At 44.5% G+C, this 17,185-nt stretch overlaps 1 protein-coding gene across 1 annotated transcript in view; it reads left to right on the top strand.

Annotated features, from left to right (window-relative positions):
- The window catches only part of LOC130126066 (protein jagged-2-like), a 45,466-nt gene extending 42,607 nt beyond the window's left edge, over nt 1-2,859 (top strand). Inside the window, 1 exon segment of the mRNA XM_056295431.1 lies at nt 376-2,859. Coding sequence (XP_056151406.1) covers nt 376-926 — 551 coding nt within the window. The 3' untranslated portion in view covers nt 927-2,859.
- Nucleotides 2,860-17,185: the final 14,326 nt, after the last annotated feature.

The raw sequence follows: 17,185 nt of genomic DNA, 5'->3' as shown, positions 1-17,185 counted from the left end.
TCCTCCTGGTGCTCTGGTTTCCTCCCACAGTCCAAAAACATGTAGGTCAGGTGAATCAGCCATACTAAATTGTCCCTAGGTCTGAATGTGTCAGCCCTGTGATGGCCTGGTGGCCTGTCCAGGGTGTCTTCCTGCCTGCCAGCCAATGGCTGCTGGGATAGGCTCCAGCTTCTTGCGACCCTGATTGGGATAAGTGGCTTGGATAATGGATGTATGTATATATGTGTTTGTTTGTTTTATTAAACCTGGCACAACTTGCTGGGAAAACAGATTTTGATAAACTTTCCTACCATTCTTTACTGTCCTACATCCCTAAAACTGAATTTAAAAACAAATAAGCACTCTCTCTCTCCTTCTCCCCCTCTGCGGATATAGACTACCTGGTCCCTGTGCTGGGCGTGGTCTTCACTGTGCTGTGGATTTTCTGCATCGTGGTGTGCGTGTGGTGGACCCGCAAGAGGAAGAAAGAGCGGGAGAGAGCGGCCCGGGCTGCTGCGGCGGAGGACAGTACCGTCAACAACCAGCTGGAGCCCCTACGCAGCCGCGCGCTCAAGAACAACTGCGACAAAGACGTTACGTACGAGTGCAAGAAGCTGATGGGCCCCGGGGACCGGACCTGCGACGGGGCCGAGGGAGAGGAGGAAGGGGAGCAGAGAGGGGAGCGGCAGCAGCAGGAGGAGGAGGATGACGACGACGAAGAGGTGGAGAGGAGGGGACTGGGGCTGGCAGAGAAGTGCCCCTCCCAAAGGGGCTCCAAAGCCGGGGCACAGGACAGAGGGCCGATGGGGAAGGGAGCGGTGGTCTGCACGACTCGCAGCGGCCCGGTCAAGGCCCCGCACCGGACAGCGTACAGCCCCAAAGACAACCGCTGCAAAAACCTGAATGCCGCCAAGCTCAGCGAGGACATTAAAGACCACTACGTATGAGTGCAGCGTTCTCTGGTGGGACCTTCCCAACTTAAGGAAAATTAAAAAAAAAATTAAAAAAAACAAAAACAAAAAAACTGTGATATCTTCAATGTCATGGACCGTTAAACCTTTAAAGCACCAAAAGTGAAGATTTCAGATCTTTTTCTGTTCGTTTGTTTGTTTTTACTCTTTATTTCACATTTAGTTGTTTTTTCCTCACCATGGAGGCTTGTTTATTTTGCAAAAACAACAACAAGAGAAAATACGTAAAACAGACACGAACTTCGGGGGTCTCGTGGTCGATCAAGAATAATCATACTGTTGGAATCAAGAAGAAAGAACTATTTTTTCCTGCTTAATTTTTTTTGTTTTTTTTTTTGCTGTTGTTTACAAAGTGCTGCGTTCAGCGGCGCAGTCCTTTTCCCACTACGCGGCGTCAGAAAGTTCACCTTTCATCTGACTGGAGCGCTGCCCTCGGGTTCCCATCCCACCATCATTTGCTGGCAGCTGTCAACGTTGTCTCTACTGTTCAGTGCATTCAGTTCCTGTCTGCCTTAGCCCCAACCCGCGGGCCTTTTCCTACACTGTCCTGTTCATATGTCCTTTTATATTTCAGATGTTCAAAAAAAACCAAAAAACAAAAAGGAATAAAAAAAAAAAAAAAGGTTTTATATCTGCAAGTTCTTTGGAAAGCCGGCACAGAAACACCACTGTATATGATACCTGGCATGAACATTTTTGTTTACATTGACAAGCATCTTTTCCATAAGTTGTAAACTGCTTCGGAAGATCTTTCGTCCGCCCTCTCGACGTAACCCTGCTTAACCGCACCCCGCAAGTCCGCGCGATCATTTTTTTCAGTATTTGCTTTGATAGGAAGTGCCTTGAGCCCTTATTTTTCCCCTCCCCGTCGTCCCCCCCTTTTCTCAGACTTTGCAGAATTTGAATTCGTCTAAAGGGAAAGATGTCCCAGCAGCAAATCTTCATGCCACCGGAAAAGGTTATTTTCATTGCAGTGTACATATGTAAATACAAAAAAAAAATGGCTGTGTATATTTGAATTTAGTAACTTAAGTGATGCTTTGTTCCATAGTTATTCTAAAGAATAAGACTGTTTTGTGGTTGTCTTTTTTTTTTCCTTTCTTTTTTTTCTTTTCGTCAACATGTCATTCCGCTTATTATTGTCCATTGACACTAGGGCAGGTTTTATACAGGTTTTTGGATTAAGTCTGTGTGGTCCCTCTTAATCATTGGCCCATTGGTTGAAATAATCATAGGGACATTTTTGTTTGTTTTTTCTGTTCGTTTGCTCAGTACCAGAGCCGTTTCCCAGGCCCGTCGTTATAATGGTTTGGACCTGACACGCAGCATGTTGGACACTGGATATAATCGAGGATCCCCTCGACTAAACAACGTGGGCCACTCCAATAAGAGGGGGCGCTCGTTTAGAAACACCCTTACCTTTCCATTCACATCACTGAGTTCAGATAACTCAGAAGACCAGAGTCCTCACACCTGTAGGACTCGCCCTTCCCGTAAACAATTTGGTCTCTTGATTTTAACAGTGTTTTAATGGGTTATCTACAGTTGATAACATTACAGAACACCGGCTCAGCTTCTCTCCAAACACCTGTCACCTGTGTCCTTCACATTCGGCTGTTATCGCGGCTGCAGCCATCTTGTTTTGCATCCCTGTTTGGAAGTTTTCAGTCGAATTTAACTGTATGAAATTACTGCAGCCCTGCACTGCTGTGAAGAATCGGGTCTATTGACAGGCCCTGAATGAATATTTTTCACTTGTACCTTCAAAGATTAAGACGAGCCCATTGAGCACAGAGAAACAGAATTGTAAGTTGTCTTTCTACAAGCCAAGTTCAAGTTTCACTTTATCATCACACACACACCTACGTATATATATATATATATATATATATACATACATACATACATACATATATGTACCTACAAATGCGATAAAATGTATATGCCCTGGCTCTCTCAGCCCTTAGAACTATATATAAGGAAATAATAAACAATAACAAAAACAAATAAGAAATCAGAAATCCCACAAAATGATAAATCAATGAAAGTTACGCAAGGAGCCTACTGTTCATTATTCTGACCGCTGGGGTAAAAACTAGTGCAAGTCACAGCCTACTAGCTGTTTGGCCATTTCGTCATCAGTCCACACCACAGACAGCCAGGTGGAGCGACAGGGTGCAGCAGTAAATAAGGAGAACCTCCTCTCTTCATACAGATCATGCAGGTTCAAACCCTGTGTCGACAAGCAGTTTACCTGCTGGCGTGTCTTTGAGCAGGACCTCCCACACCTTCAACTGCTTTTGAGGGTGTGTTTTGTTGCTGAAAAGTGATTTTTGTTTTTTTGTTTTTTTTAAAACTATGTTTAATATAGAAAAGCCTAATAGAACTACAAAACTTGCGTTAAGATTTGCCTCGCACACTATGCGAAACGGTGTTGGCGAGTGAGAACCTAGCTGCAGTGGGTGAGTCCATGCCCCCCATGCATGGCTTCCCCCCTGCTTCACCCCTCCTGTCCTTGTGTAACTACGTTGGTTTAATGAAGGGAACAAGTTTTATTGTTGTTGTTGTTGACTGTTGTGGTTGTTGTTCAGTGTTTGTACCGAGTCTGTTTCTGCACTAAGAACACAAAGGAAGAGATCACTATTGTGCATTACCTCCAAAATGGTAGTGGGGGGATAAGTCAAAAACAAAACAAAAAAAAATATTTCGGCTGTTCTTTAGGCATAAAGTAATTGTTATTATGGAAAATATGTTTTCAATATTATACTTTTTGTTGATGATGCAAATTATGAGAAAACCAAATCACTATCCATATTGTGTCAGTAAGTTCTACATTTTATTTAAGCCTTTGGAGGATTGGCTGAATGTGCAGAACATTGTAATTATTTTGTATAAAATTTGGCAAAAGTCTTGGTTTGTTAGTGGAATTTTTTGTTTGTTCTTAGAACAACCCTATTTATTAAAGTATTTTATACCAAATGTCTTTTTTTTTTTTGTCTTTATTTTTTATAATGTAGAGACCCAAGGTTCACCCTTGACTGTTTTAATACATCCCCCGCGGAAAATTGTAAATTTATGTTTAAGAGTTATTTTCAAGGCGGAAACTGTTCCAGGGTCTTGTTCTCAATAATTTAATTAAAGATATGTTTCTTGTTCAACCCACACATTGTTTGAGGCTTTGAGTTTGAGTTGACACTGAAAGAGCATTGTTCCAGATGACGATATCCACACTGAAAGGAGTAGTGGCACTTCATTTTTCTAAATAAATTAAATGAATGAATCACTAGCTCAATATTAAGGCACATTATGATACTTTTTATTGGATTACTTGAGTCTTTGGTTGATGAATAACTGACAAAACAAGTTAGAGGTCTCAATCCTCTCTTTAAAGATGTTCAATGATGGACTTCAGGACTAATGATCTCTACACATGTCTTTAAAGCATTTTGCACCAGAATACCTCATTTCCTCTAGAAGGAATCTATGTGTGGCCAATTGGCCATCTCTCCTCAGACCAATGAGGTGAGCATTTTCCGTGCCCCTCATCTTCCCCCTTAACGACACATTGGCTAATGATTAACATTAGAACGCGCTACATGAAAGCCCCGTGGCAGCTGGGTTGCGTATCCACGGTGCTTGGCGGGGCTCGATGCGCTGGACTGTGTGATCATTAACCCCTCAGTTGTTGTGGAAGAATGGGAAATGCGTCTGGAATCCCGGATCATGTATCACCCAGGTCGGACACGTGCACTGTGCACAATTGCTGACCTACTTGCAAAAGAACCACAATGAGGGCGAGCTAGAGAGGGGGAGACAGAGAGAGAGAGAGAGAGAGAGAGAGAGCAAGAAAGAGAGACAGAGAGATTCGGCGGGATGAGAATGGAGAAAGAAGAGAGCCAGTGGCACTTGGTCCAAGTCATAGTACAGTGTAACTTGCCTGGTAAGATGTAGTGCGTGCCCTGTAACCCAACACTGGATTCCTAGAGGTGCTAGCTATGGTCAGGGGTATTGGTCCAAGGCAAGCTGGTTAAGTTTTTCCATTCTGAGTGGTAGGAATCACATTGTTCTAGTGCCAGCAAGTGTGGAGCATGGGAGCAAGGCATAACTGAAATGGACCTAGCTCAAATAGTAGCTGCAAATAATTCCCAGTGTTTGTTTTTAACTTAACAGAAGTGCAGGGATTTACAACATCGTGACAACTTATATGTCTCCAGGTTTAGATCCATCCATGATTACTTGTCCACTAAATAGACAAGTACTTCTAAGTTCCACTCGTGGTTTGAACCTACTTATTCTTAGCAAATCTCACCCTAATTCCTGGACATCAAGTCAAATAGAACAAACATTGCTTGTGAGTATTTATAAGACTGCTTGTATTTTTAACTGTTTGGCCCCATCCCTGCCATGGATATTGTTACCAGTGATTTTGTAAACCAAAACCAACTGACGTGTGAAATGTAAGGACAGCAGGACAGCGTCATTTCATGGCTCATTGGACACTTGTCCTCCTAAATCATTTAAATGATCGACACAAAGCGGTCTCCAAGGTAGTGGGATGAATGCTTTGCTTGATGTTTAACCTAAAGTCTCCCGCCTCCTGCGTCCAGACAGGCAGCTCACTGTAGCGAATAATCTGTAGACAAGATGGATGAGCCGCATTCCAGAATCTCCCAGGATTCCATCCTGCCGGAATGGTTCCATTTCCAGGTAACTGGGCCGAGTCAGTGAATGGATGGATAATGGAGCAGTGGGTGGGTGGATTCCCTGGTTAAAAGATGGATGGATGGATGGACAGATGGATGGATAGATGGATGTGGAGATGCTAGTTCCACAATTTTAAGGTGTTGCGTGTTTTCCAGGTTAGTAGGCTGGCTAAATGCAGCAAAAAGACAATGCCTGATGGAAAGATATGAATAGATGGATCTAAGCATAGTGTTTCCATTCATGAAACACTAAGTGCAATGCTCTGAATGTGTCACACAGAAAGGAAAATGTGTTAATAGAATGATAACAGAGGTAATGCATTTCCTGGAGAATGTGTGGGCCTGCTGTAAGAGCTTGCAAAATTGAGGGATGGGGGGGGGGCTCTACAGAATGCTAAGGCCTACTTTTGACTTATAACTTGAAGGTTCGTATAAGGTTTGGTGTCCCCCGGCTTTTAAAACTAGTACAGATACCAAAAGACTGGAAGTCAAAAAGGGAGGGAGAGATGAAAAAAAAAAGGTAAGAAAGGAGAAGTAGGTCAAGTAAAAGAATACACGAGTATGTAAGGGGGTACAGCTTTGTAAAATTGTGTGACTTTAGAATGAAAACTGCAGCAGGAAGAGGAGTTTTCAAAAAATAAACGAAAGGGAACCAGGTTGAAAAGGGGAGCAGGTTACTGTGGTCAATGTAAGGAGCACACTTTTGGGCCAGGGCTCGATGAATCACATACTGAAAGTTACAGCCAGGGCAGAAGATTGAAAGTAGGTTCAAGGTTATGCCTGTGGAATATATGGAGCGCAAAGCGGGAATGGAGCAAGACATCGCCTAATAACATACAAGATGTTTTGAGCTCTTTTGGCTGGGTGCGCTGAAAAGCTGTGGGAGGAGTAGCCTTGGTAAGAAGTGCTGGAAGAACAAACAATAATAATTGTGATCATGATAACAGTAACAAAAATGACAACAATAACAATAATGAAAATAATAATGATAACACTAATAATAACAATGACCAGAATAATGATAATAATAAAGACTTTGTGGGCTGATGCGGCTAGCCCACTAATAACTGGAGGGAGAATAGGAGGGAGGATAGGAGTGGCATCCCAGCAGTGCCAGGCAGCCCTGTGCACTGCAGCAACATCCAAGGTATTCCCTGACCTGCAGATCTGGCTCACCACACTGTTTTTAAATACAGCGACTCAGATAAAACATAGCCAGGGGCCTGAACCCGGGGGCCTAATGACCGTACCTACCCACCCACCCATCTACCCTCGCTCTCTCTTACACACACATTCATGCTTCTCTGTGGGCCCACGCTCCCTCCCCTATTTCTGCCCGGTTCACTGGTTGCATGCTTTACAGTTACACACACGGCAGATGATGAAATTGTGCCGCAACCGCTACTGACGTTGGTATTACTGTTGGGCCGGGTCCCACTGAGCCCCCCCCCCCGAGCCGATATCAATCTCACTCTGCAAAGGTGCTGTCAGGACACATCTTCTAATAATAAACACATCGCAAAAGCACTCGCCTATCAGACGTAACAATTCTATGGGAAGTTAGTTGGATCTATGGAGGACTCTTATTGCCTTACTATTGTAAGTGGTCACTGTAGGGACAGGAATATTCCATTATGTCTATTGTCTTGGCGTATTAGGTTTGGCTCTTCCACTCCCTAGAAGTTATTGGTTTGCTCGGAATGTCCTCTTATTCGTTGAATCAATCTTATATCTTGCTTTAGAAAAGTGTCAGCTAAATGCCCAAGATGAAAATGTAGAGTAATACCTAGAAATGTTGTCAACCTATTAGTCTTACTTGGACACCACGGATCTGCCTTAGTGGCCCAGGCCAAATAGCCTAATAATAGAAGTGCAGGCTGATGGATGTCGGATTATGTTTGATTTCCAATTAATATCATGCCCACATTCATATCAATATTCACCCGATAAGGACAAGAGTCTCAAAACATCAGCATCTTACATCTGGTGCTCGGTGCTGAGAGACAGGTGCAGTATTGTGCATGACAGATACGCAAAATTCAAGATATCTTATGCAGAGTAACTTGAAATGAGCAGGTGGGGGCTCCTTTTTTTGGACACTAACAGCACACATGGATGTGGATGGACATCTATTGGTGATTTCAGCTCTTAAACTTGTGATCTTCTGTTGACAGGACAGTCACTCTGGCTACAAAGCCAAATCAGCAACAAGTACATTTACACAGTATTTCAAGTCCTTTAACCATTCAAATTTCTAACCATCCAACACAGAAAAGTGCCCCACCGGGCGGGTTAAAGGGAAACAATCTCGGTTTTCAACATTATCTGTGTGTGTATATATGTTGTAGGGATTTGCACTCGATTTGCAGCCATAATACCGAGCAGGCTTCTGTGTGCTTCTGACCTGCTGCTAAAATTGTACATTGTACCGCCAGTGACGGACAGTCCGTAAATTTTCGTCTATGGCAGCGTTTGCTATAACAGCTGTATGTAGCACTGTTTTTTTTTTATTTCCCTCCTTTTTTCTCCCCAGTCAAATTTTGGCCAATTATCCCACTCTTCCGAGCCGTCTCGGTCACTGCTCCACCCCCTCTGCCGATCCAGGGAGGGCGGTAGACTACCACGTGCCTCCTCCGATACATGTGGAGTCGCCGGCCTCTTCTTCTCACCTGACAGTGAGGAGTTTCGCCAGGGGGACGTAGCACATGGGAGGATCACGCTATCCCCCCCCCCCCCTCAGCTAGTGCAGCGACCAGGACACATACCCACATCCGGCTTCCCACCTGCAGACACAGCCAGACACAGTGTCTGTAGGGGCGCCTGACCAAGCCGGAGGCAACACGGGAATTAGAACCAGTGATCCCCATGTTGGTAGCCAACAGAATAGACCGCTATGCTACCTGGACGCCCACCTGTACGTAGCATTGTTATCTATATTTTCTTACACAACGTAACCTACCGATGGTGTGACGTCACTTGCGGACACTTTTCTGCTTGATTTCGGCAGCATTTCAGAGACACACAGCTGTGGCTGGAGTGTGTGTTCCTATAACATACAGAGATACTAAAACAGAAACTTGTGATAATTTCCATTTAAGTTTCAGCCTCTTGCTTTAAGGCCACAGCAGGGCTTCATTTTTTTTTCTTTACCAGCAACACCATTCTGCCACTAATGTGGTTTCACAGCCACAACACGTTCGCCGCTGCTCATGCTGGGGCTGGGGGGTGGGGGTGAGGGGTGAGGTGGGGGTGGTTTGTCAATAGCACTTTGAGAGAAGGCGAGGAAAGTACGCATGGGGAAAGAGAGGCAGGAATGTGCGGCGGAGCTCCTGAGGACAGCGGGAGAGGCGGATTCATCCATGGGAGCGGCCACGCCTCAGCCCCTCTCCTGGCGGTGAGCCTCGGAGACTCCTCCTGAGTCCACATGTTCAAACGAAGATGAAAGGCGCCCGGTAGGAAGGTCTGCCGGTGCCAATACCAACCGCCTGCCAAGCGAGGCCTGCTTAGTGCGCTCTCCCAGATGTTCCCGACATTGAATAGTCTCCACTCCCCGGGGAGGAGAGGGGGGACCCTCCCCGCTTGACCCCCTCACATCAAAGTGTGGAGGAGGACACAGAAACAGTCAGCACTTCCAGGCTGCTCAGGGAGGATGGAGAGAAAAGGGGAAAAGTGTGCGTGTGCGTGTCCGGGTGCATGTGCATGTGTGAGAGAGTGAGATTGGAAGGGGAGAGGGAAAGCAGGAAAGCAAGAGAGAGAGAGAGAGAGAGAGAGAGCAAGTGGGAGGAAAAAAGAGAGACAAGTGGAATATGTAGCAGAAGGTAAGAGGGAAGGAGATGGAGAAACTTTGAATTAGAAAGAGAGTGTGTCTGTTCGAGAGAGGGATGGAGAAATAAAAACATTGAGGAAGGACAGGCGGTGTGTGTGTGATAGAGAGGGAACAAGGGAGAGGGACAGGCAGAATCAATGGTTTTAGGAGAAGAAAGAGTGGGATGGGCGCTCCACCAGAACAGCTGACGTTGATGCTTATATCCTGTGTACACATTCTGAGAACAGAGAATAGGCCAATGCATACTTGCGGACTACACCCACGTCCCATTCCTCATATTTTCAACTATTGATGTAGGGAGTGTTCAATCCCCTGTTCATGACAATCCTGTATTTCTTTCAAATTGAATCCTCACTTGGACGACAAAAGCCAAGTGTTCGTGGTGTTGCAACACCGAACCTCGACTTGAAGCTGCAGCTCTACTTTACTTGCAGCCGGCAGTGAAACCCGTCGTACAACCTGCTGCGCTGCTTCATTATGCCGTTAATTGGATGGCAAGGACTAGTATCCACAGTTTTAACGTTACAGTTTGACCTTTGTCAGCGGGCGAAACGTGACGCACGTCAGCCAGTGAAACCCGCAAATGTGTACACCTCTCCACACACGCCGCAGTTCGCTTGGACACACACTGGAAGCGGGAGAGTGACATGAATACAAACCGAACAACCATTTATGTCTCAGTACAGTCAACAATTTGAGTCGTTTCATCGCCTTGTGAAATCCCAAGGGTTTGATTCGGCATGCCTGGCTTACATGCACAGCACCCAAGGCTACACATATTACAGACAAGCCTCAACGCAGAGAGGAACGCTGCAACTCCCAGTATCATCCAACTATTCATCATTACAAATGGACTGGATCATGCACTGTAGGGCTTTGTTGCACAACATAATGACGGCTCAGGAGACACTATAATGGAATTCTCTGTATTTACTGTAAGTAACATGTCAGATCGCACATGTATTTGGCATTGCATTTATCAGAAAAGAAAAATCACGAGGGGTCCATCGGTCTAAATCAGCGGTTTTCAACCGTGTGCCCATATGTACGCTAGCTGGTTTCACTGATAAACACATTCAGCCAGACTGAGGACCGGTCAACGAAATCGGATGGAGTAGCGTTGGGTTGGGACGAAAACTCTCATACACATGACAACCAAAGCAAATGTTAGGCATCTATCTATCTGCAGCACGGTGGTGCAGTGGTTAGCTTAGTCGCCTCAAGGGCAAGAAGGTCCTGGGCTCGAGCCCCGGGGTAGTCCAACCTTGGGGGTTGTTCCGGGTCGTCCTCTGTGTGGAGTTTGCATGTTCTCCCCGTGTCTGCGTGGGTTTCCTCCTGGTGCAGCGGTTTCCTCCCACAGTCCAAAGACATGCAGGTCAGGTGAATCAGCCATACTAAATTACCCCTAGGTGTGAATGTGTGTGTGTTTGTTGGCCCTGTGATGGTCTGGCTGCCTGTCCAGGGTGTCTCCCCACCTGCCGCCCAATGACTGCTGGGATAGGCTCCAGCATCCCCGCAACCCTGAGAGCAGGATTAGCGGTATGGATAATGGATGGATGGATATCTATCTATCCATCTATCTATCTTTCTTCTCATCTACAGAAGTAGATATACGGCAGCATATGACCTAATGGGAACGAAGCTGGATTTCCAGGTGTGTGATAGTTTCCTGCTATAGGTCTTGATGGCCTTTAGACCTCTCCAGCCCAGACAGGACGAGTTGCATGAGATTTTTTTCTCTTTTTTTTTTCCACAGTCCCAATTCCGACAGCCGACTGCTTCCATGAGCACACTGACTTTTTGACCTCGCTCCCCCACTATCTCACCCTGGATGTCTCCCTGCCTTTCTCTCCTGGATACACACAGTGCAACAAAGAGCGAGCCTGGCCTTACGTCATGCCATTTGCACGCACTGGGGTCTGGCCCTCCACCGGAGGTTAGCCTGGGCGGATGGAGGGGGGGGGGCTATGTGTTTGGTGCGTGCACCGGATCGGCTGAACACTGTGTCATCAGTTGGTCGGGGCTGTAACAATAGACTTTAATGCGTGATTAAGTCCCAAATCGCCTCTCATTATGGGTGAGCATGTCAACCACGAGCATGGCATGGCTTTATTTCCCCCCAACAAAATAAATAAATAAATAAATAAAAATAGCATCCAATCCTGCCCCTCACTCTACCAGCTCATCCTTTGGCCTACGCAATTCTTTTTTTTCTCTCTCTCTTTTCTCCATCTTTTATTGTCCCTTTCTCACTGTCACTCCATCGCCTCTCGTCTCCTTCACCTTTGTTATTTTAGGTGGCAACTTAACAAAGCCTTTCTTATTCCAGCAGCAGACTGTGGGAGTAGCTGTAGGGGAAAGGGAGGTATACATGCATACATCCTATATACACACACTGGCCCCCAGCTCCCCTCTGTGCTATCTGCTGTTGTTTCTCCCCATCATATTTCCTGTCCTTTGTCCTCCCCCCATCTCTTAAATCGATCCATCCCCTGATCATGAAATGATTAAGGCCATCCTTCACCTTTGACCCCACTCTTTTTTTGGCATACATGCAAAGTTAAAGTATTTATTCTAGCATGCAACTCTCTGTCCCACTCCTCCTCCGTGCTGTCTCTCGTTTTTCTTCTTCGTTCTCTGGCTCTCTGTTTTTCTCTCAGGATCACTGCCCTCGGTTCTCTAAGAAAATCAGAATCTGACTTCTTTTTTATGGACCAAGTACATCCACATACACACATGTCTGACTTGACGACTTGCTCACATAGATGACATGTAAATGTGACATAACAGGACAGACAAGTAGAATATAAGAAAGTAAAAGTAAGCAAACAGTGACCGACTTGCTAGGTTGTGCTGCCAGCCGACTCTCTCGTCTTCCTATCAGTGTCTCTGTTTCTCATCACAGATTTCGTCCTGAACATAGTAAATGTGGAAGCTAAACAACTGTGTCTTGGTCCATTTTGTTATTTTTTTGTTGTTTTAATTTTGTCTTCTTTCTCCCTTTCTCTTGCTTTCTCCCTCACCCCCCATCAAATTACAACCCCAACGGTAAAAAATGGAATAAAAAATAAACCATATATCTGTTTAACTACATTTATACCACCTGTCTGACCCTCCCTTCTCCTGTCCTCTATCTATCTATCTATCTATCTATCTATCTATCTATCTATCTATCTATCTATCTATCTATCTATCTATCTATCTATCTATCTATCTATCTCAATTCAATTCAATGATGCTTTATTGGCATGACTGCATTAATTACAATGTTGCCAAAGCAGGTGACAGCAAAACAGGTCAACAAAGTACCGAACATAAACAAAAAACAAACAACCCCCCCCAAAAAAATGGAAAAAGCAATAGATAAAACTGGCAGAAACAGAACACTTGAACAGCAACTATCTATCTCTCCATTTCTCTCTCTCAATCTCTCTTTTTCTATCTCTCCGTTCTCTCTATCTTCATCTATCTCTACGACCATCAAACTCAGTCAGGTGTTTTTCAGAGACCGTGTTGATTTTGTAGAAAAGAGATCCGCCATTTCCTTCTTTTCTGTTTCATTGCATCTTTTTTTAGCACCCGTATCTTTCCTATATGCAGCACAAGCAAATTTGGCAAACCAAAGCAGCTCTGGCTGGTGTCTTTATGCTACCAGGGCTACAGCAATGTGGATGAGTTTCTACTGAAACATCTGCGGTAATGGGTTATTTTCCAGCTTGTCTCACTAATCTCCACCTGACCTTCTCCGGTTTGGGTCTGTCTCCACGTCGCCACCTTCTCTGCAATCGTTCATGCTATCTGTCTGCCTCGGCTAAACTTCAAGCATGACCCGCAGTGTCAAAGTGCATGTGTTCAAAGGCTGTGATAGAATAATAACCGAGGAACATGTTCTTTTTTTCTTCTTCTTTTTAGCCTGACCTAATCATTAGAATCCACGTGCTGCCACCCCCGGGTTTGTAAGAACAGCTGGATTGGCGTTTCAAATTAAGCAAGTTCTGATCTGCCTCTTTCCTGCACAAACAGAGCACAGAAAAAAAAGGGGGGTGATTAAATGAAAAGAGGAACACTGCTCTCCGTGTGTATATGAGCACGGCTAATGTCAGCTGAGTACTTAGCAGCTCAACAGTTTTGGTGATTCTGCATGTTTGTACCTGATTGGAGAATAACGTGGTCTTATATATGGGGCGAGGAGGTTTTATGACCCTTGAGCAGATAAAACCCTTTGAAACGCCAATTTTGTCATTTATAAAATACATGGTTGTCAGTCTAAAGTGCTGCAGCTTTCCAACGCTCTGATTTTGGAGATAACAGATTTTGAACCCGGCCGAAGGGGCATATACGTCACAACATTTTCAACCGCATAAATTATATGATGTAAACCTACGTTAGACAGGTATGAGTGTTCAGGTTTATGGTCATCTGCGCTAAATTTCTTGTGCTTTGGGCACTCAAACCTCGACTAGTAAAGAAGGGAAATATGGAACACTATCCGCATAGTGTTAAATATTTCCCTTCTATAAGGGGAATATGTAACACTTTCCCCACTATAAAGCAAAGAAGGTTGAATCAGTTTATCTTCAACCTTCTTTGAGTTTCTTACCTGGATTACTGAGCATGCATAAAGAAAGATACGAGATAAAGCAAATAAAACAGTAAATAGAAATAAAACTTTACAGTAAATGATGACTAAAACAGTGAGAGCATCTATATTGAGGAGCCTCGGTGATGTCCGACAGACATCCATATCTACTTGGCCCAGCCTCTGATTTTGTCGGTCTACCATGGACTACCACATTTGTGCAGTGAGCTCCATGTCCGTGCCTTCCGTAAAATACCTACAAACTCAGCTGTTCTCATCTGAACTTTACTGAACATTTCCCCGGCGGCTGACATCACTTCCATCTCATGCATCAGCCACTTTAATCCTGGCTTTGGAGCCGTCACTTAACTGAAACTCTGTCAGCACTGTAATCCTGCAACTAGCAGCCAATTCATACCAACATCTTGTATTCCTGTGCATCTCGCAATCCCTTCTCGATCGCTTAATCCAGTTGACTTGAATAGCATGATTCTTCACGTATTGCCCCAGTCAGTTAATCAACTCCTGTTGATATTGCAATGCTTAAACTCCTTATTCTGCTTCATTCATTATGTGATAGTTGATATGCAATAGCGTTGCTGCACTATGTTGTCTTGTTGCATCGTTTTTCATTGTCCGCACTGTTCTTGCTTTCATTCTTATTCATGGCAAGATGGACCATGACCCCAAGAGAAGTGTTTTGGTATCTCTGTGCTTCCCATCCAAAGGAATGGAGCTGAATTAAATTAAATAGTTTATTTTGCCGAAGTTAAAGACACTTGTTTGAGGGTCTCTTTCCGATGTACATCTGTGTTGTTGTATACACAGACCTATAGTTTTTCCATTGTACAAGAATCATAATGTGTCGAAACTGGGCCTGCTTATGGGTTTGGTACTGTATTGAAATTCTCTGGAATGTTATTGAGATTCTACACTGGCTTGGTGTGCAAGAGGAATGCACAGTTCTAAACCCATGAGCCACCTTGTGAAACTGGCCTAGGTCTATATATGGTTCAGTGTTCGGATACAGTGCATCGGGAAAGTATTCACACCCCTTCACTTTCCCCACATTTTGTTATGTTACAGCCTTATTCCAAAATGGATTAAATTCCTTTTTTTCTCATCTATCTACACACAATACCCCATAATGACAAAGTGAAAAAGGTTTTGTAGAAATTTTTGCAAATTTATTAAAAATAAAAAACTGAAATATTGCATGTACATAAGTATTCACACCCTTTGCTATGACACTCAAAATTGAGCTCAGGTTCATCCTGTTTCCACTGATCATCCTTGAGATGTTTCTACATCTTGATTGGAGTCCACCCATAGTAAATTCAATTGATTGGACATGATTTGGAAAGGCACACACCTGTCTATATAAGGTCCCACTGTTGACAGTGCATGAAAGAGCAGAAACCAAGGCATGAAGTCAAAGGAATTGTCTGTGGACCTCCGAGACAGGATTGTATCGAGGCACAGATCTGGGGAAGGGTACAAAAAAATTTCTACAGCTTTGAAGGTCCCAAAGAGCACAGTGGTTTCCATTATTCGTAAATGGAAGAAGTTTGGATCCACCAGGACTCTTCCTAGAGTTGGCCGCCCAGCCAAACTGAGCAATCGGGGGAGAAGGGCCTTGGTCAAGGAGGTGACCAAGAACCCGATGGTCACTCTGACAGAGCTCCAGCGTTCCTCTGTGGAGATGGGAGAACCTTCCAGAAGGACAACCATCTCTGCAGCACTCCACCAATCAGGCCTTTATGGTAGAGTGGCTTGACGGAAGCCTCTGCTCAGTAAAAGGCACATGACAGCCCGCTTGGAGTTTGCCAGAAAGCACCTAAAGGACTCTCAGACCATGAGAAACAAGATTCTCTGGTCTGATGAAACCAAGATTGAACTCTTTGGCCTGAATGCAAAACGTCACATTTGGAGGAAACCAGGCACCTCTCATCACCTTGCTAATACCATCCCTACAGTGAAGCATGGTGGTGGCAGCATCATGCTGTGGGGATGTTCTTCAGCGGCAGGAACTGGGAGACTAGTCAGGATTGAAGGAAAGATGAATGGAGCAAAGTACAGAGAGATCCTTGATGAAAACCTGATCCAGAGCGCTCAGGACCTCAGACTGGGGCGAAGGTTTACCTTCCAACACGACGACGACCCTAAGCACACAGCCAAGACAACGAAAGAGTGGCTTCGGGACAAGTCTGTGAATGTCCTTGAGTGGCCCATCCAGAGCCCAAACTTGAATCCCATTGATCTCTGGAAAAACCTGAAAATAGCTGTGCAGCGACGCTCCCCATCTAACCTTAGAGCTCGAGAGGATCTGCAGAGAAGAATGGGAGAAATACCCCAAATATAGGTGTGCCAAGCTTGTAGCTTCATACCCAAGAAGATTTGAGGCTGTAATCGCTGCCAAGGGTGCCTCAACCAAGTACTGAGTAAAGGGTGTGAATACTTATGTACATGCAATATTTCAGTTTTTTATTTTTAATACATTTGCAAAAATTTCTACAAAACCTTTTTCACTTTGTCATTATGGGGTATTGTGTGTAGATTGATGAGAAAAAAAGGAATTTAATCCATTTTGGAATAAGGCTGTAACATTAACAAAATGTGGGGAAAGTGAAGGGGTGTGAATACTTTCCGGATGCACTGTATATCTAGACTTTATTGGCATTATCTAGTACTTGCTCTAAGTTCACATTCATGGAAATCAAAACGGAGAATACCAAGCTTATATGCATATCTTTTTTAATCTATGATATGCCCACCATCAACTTGTCTTCGTATTTGAAAACTTGGCAGTAAAACAAATTTTTTTTTACTACTTTATTAATCCCCGTGGGGAAATTCTTTCTCTGCATTTAATCCATCCTAGCTGTGTAGCTAGGAGCAGTGGCCAGCCACCGTGCAGCACCCGGGGACCAACTCCAGTTTGTCTTGCCGTGCCTTGCTCAGGGGCACAGGCAGGAGTATTAACCCTAACATACATGTCTTTCTGATGGTGAAGGAAACCGGAGCACCCGGAGAAAACCCACCACAGACACAGGGAGAACATGCAAACTCCACACAGAGGACGACCTGGGATGACCCCCAAGGTTGAACAACCCCGGGGTTCAAACTC

The sequence above is a fragment of the Lampris incognitus genome, chromosome 16 (genome assembly GCF_029633865.1).
Source record: "Lampris incognitus isolate fLamInc1 chromosome 16, fLamInc1.hap2, whole genome shotgun sequence".
NCBI lineage: Eukaryota > Metazoa > Chordata > Actinopteri > Lampriformes > Lampridae > Lampris > Lampris incognitus.
This window is presented reverse-complemented; position numbering and strand designations above follow the sequence as displayed.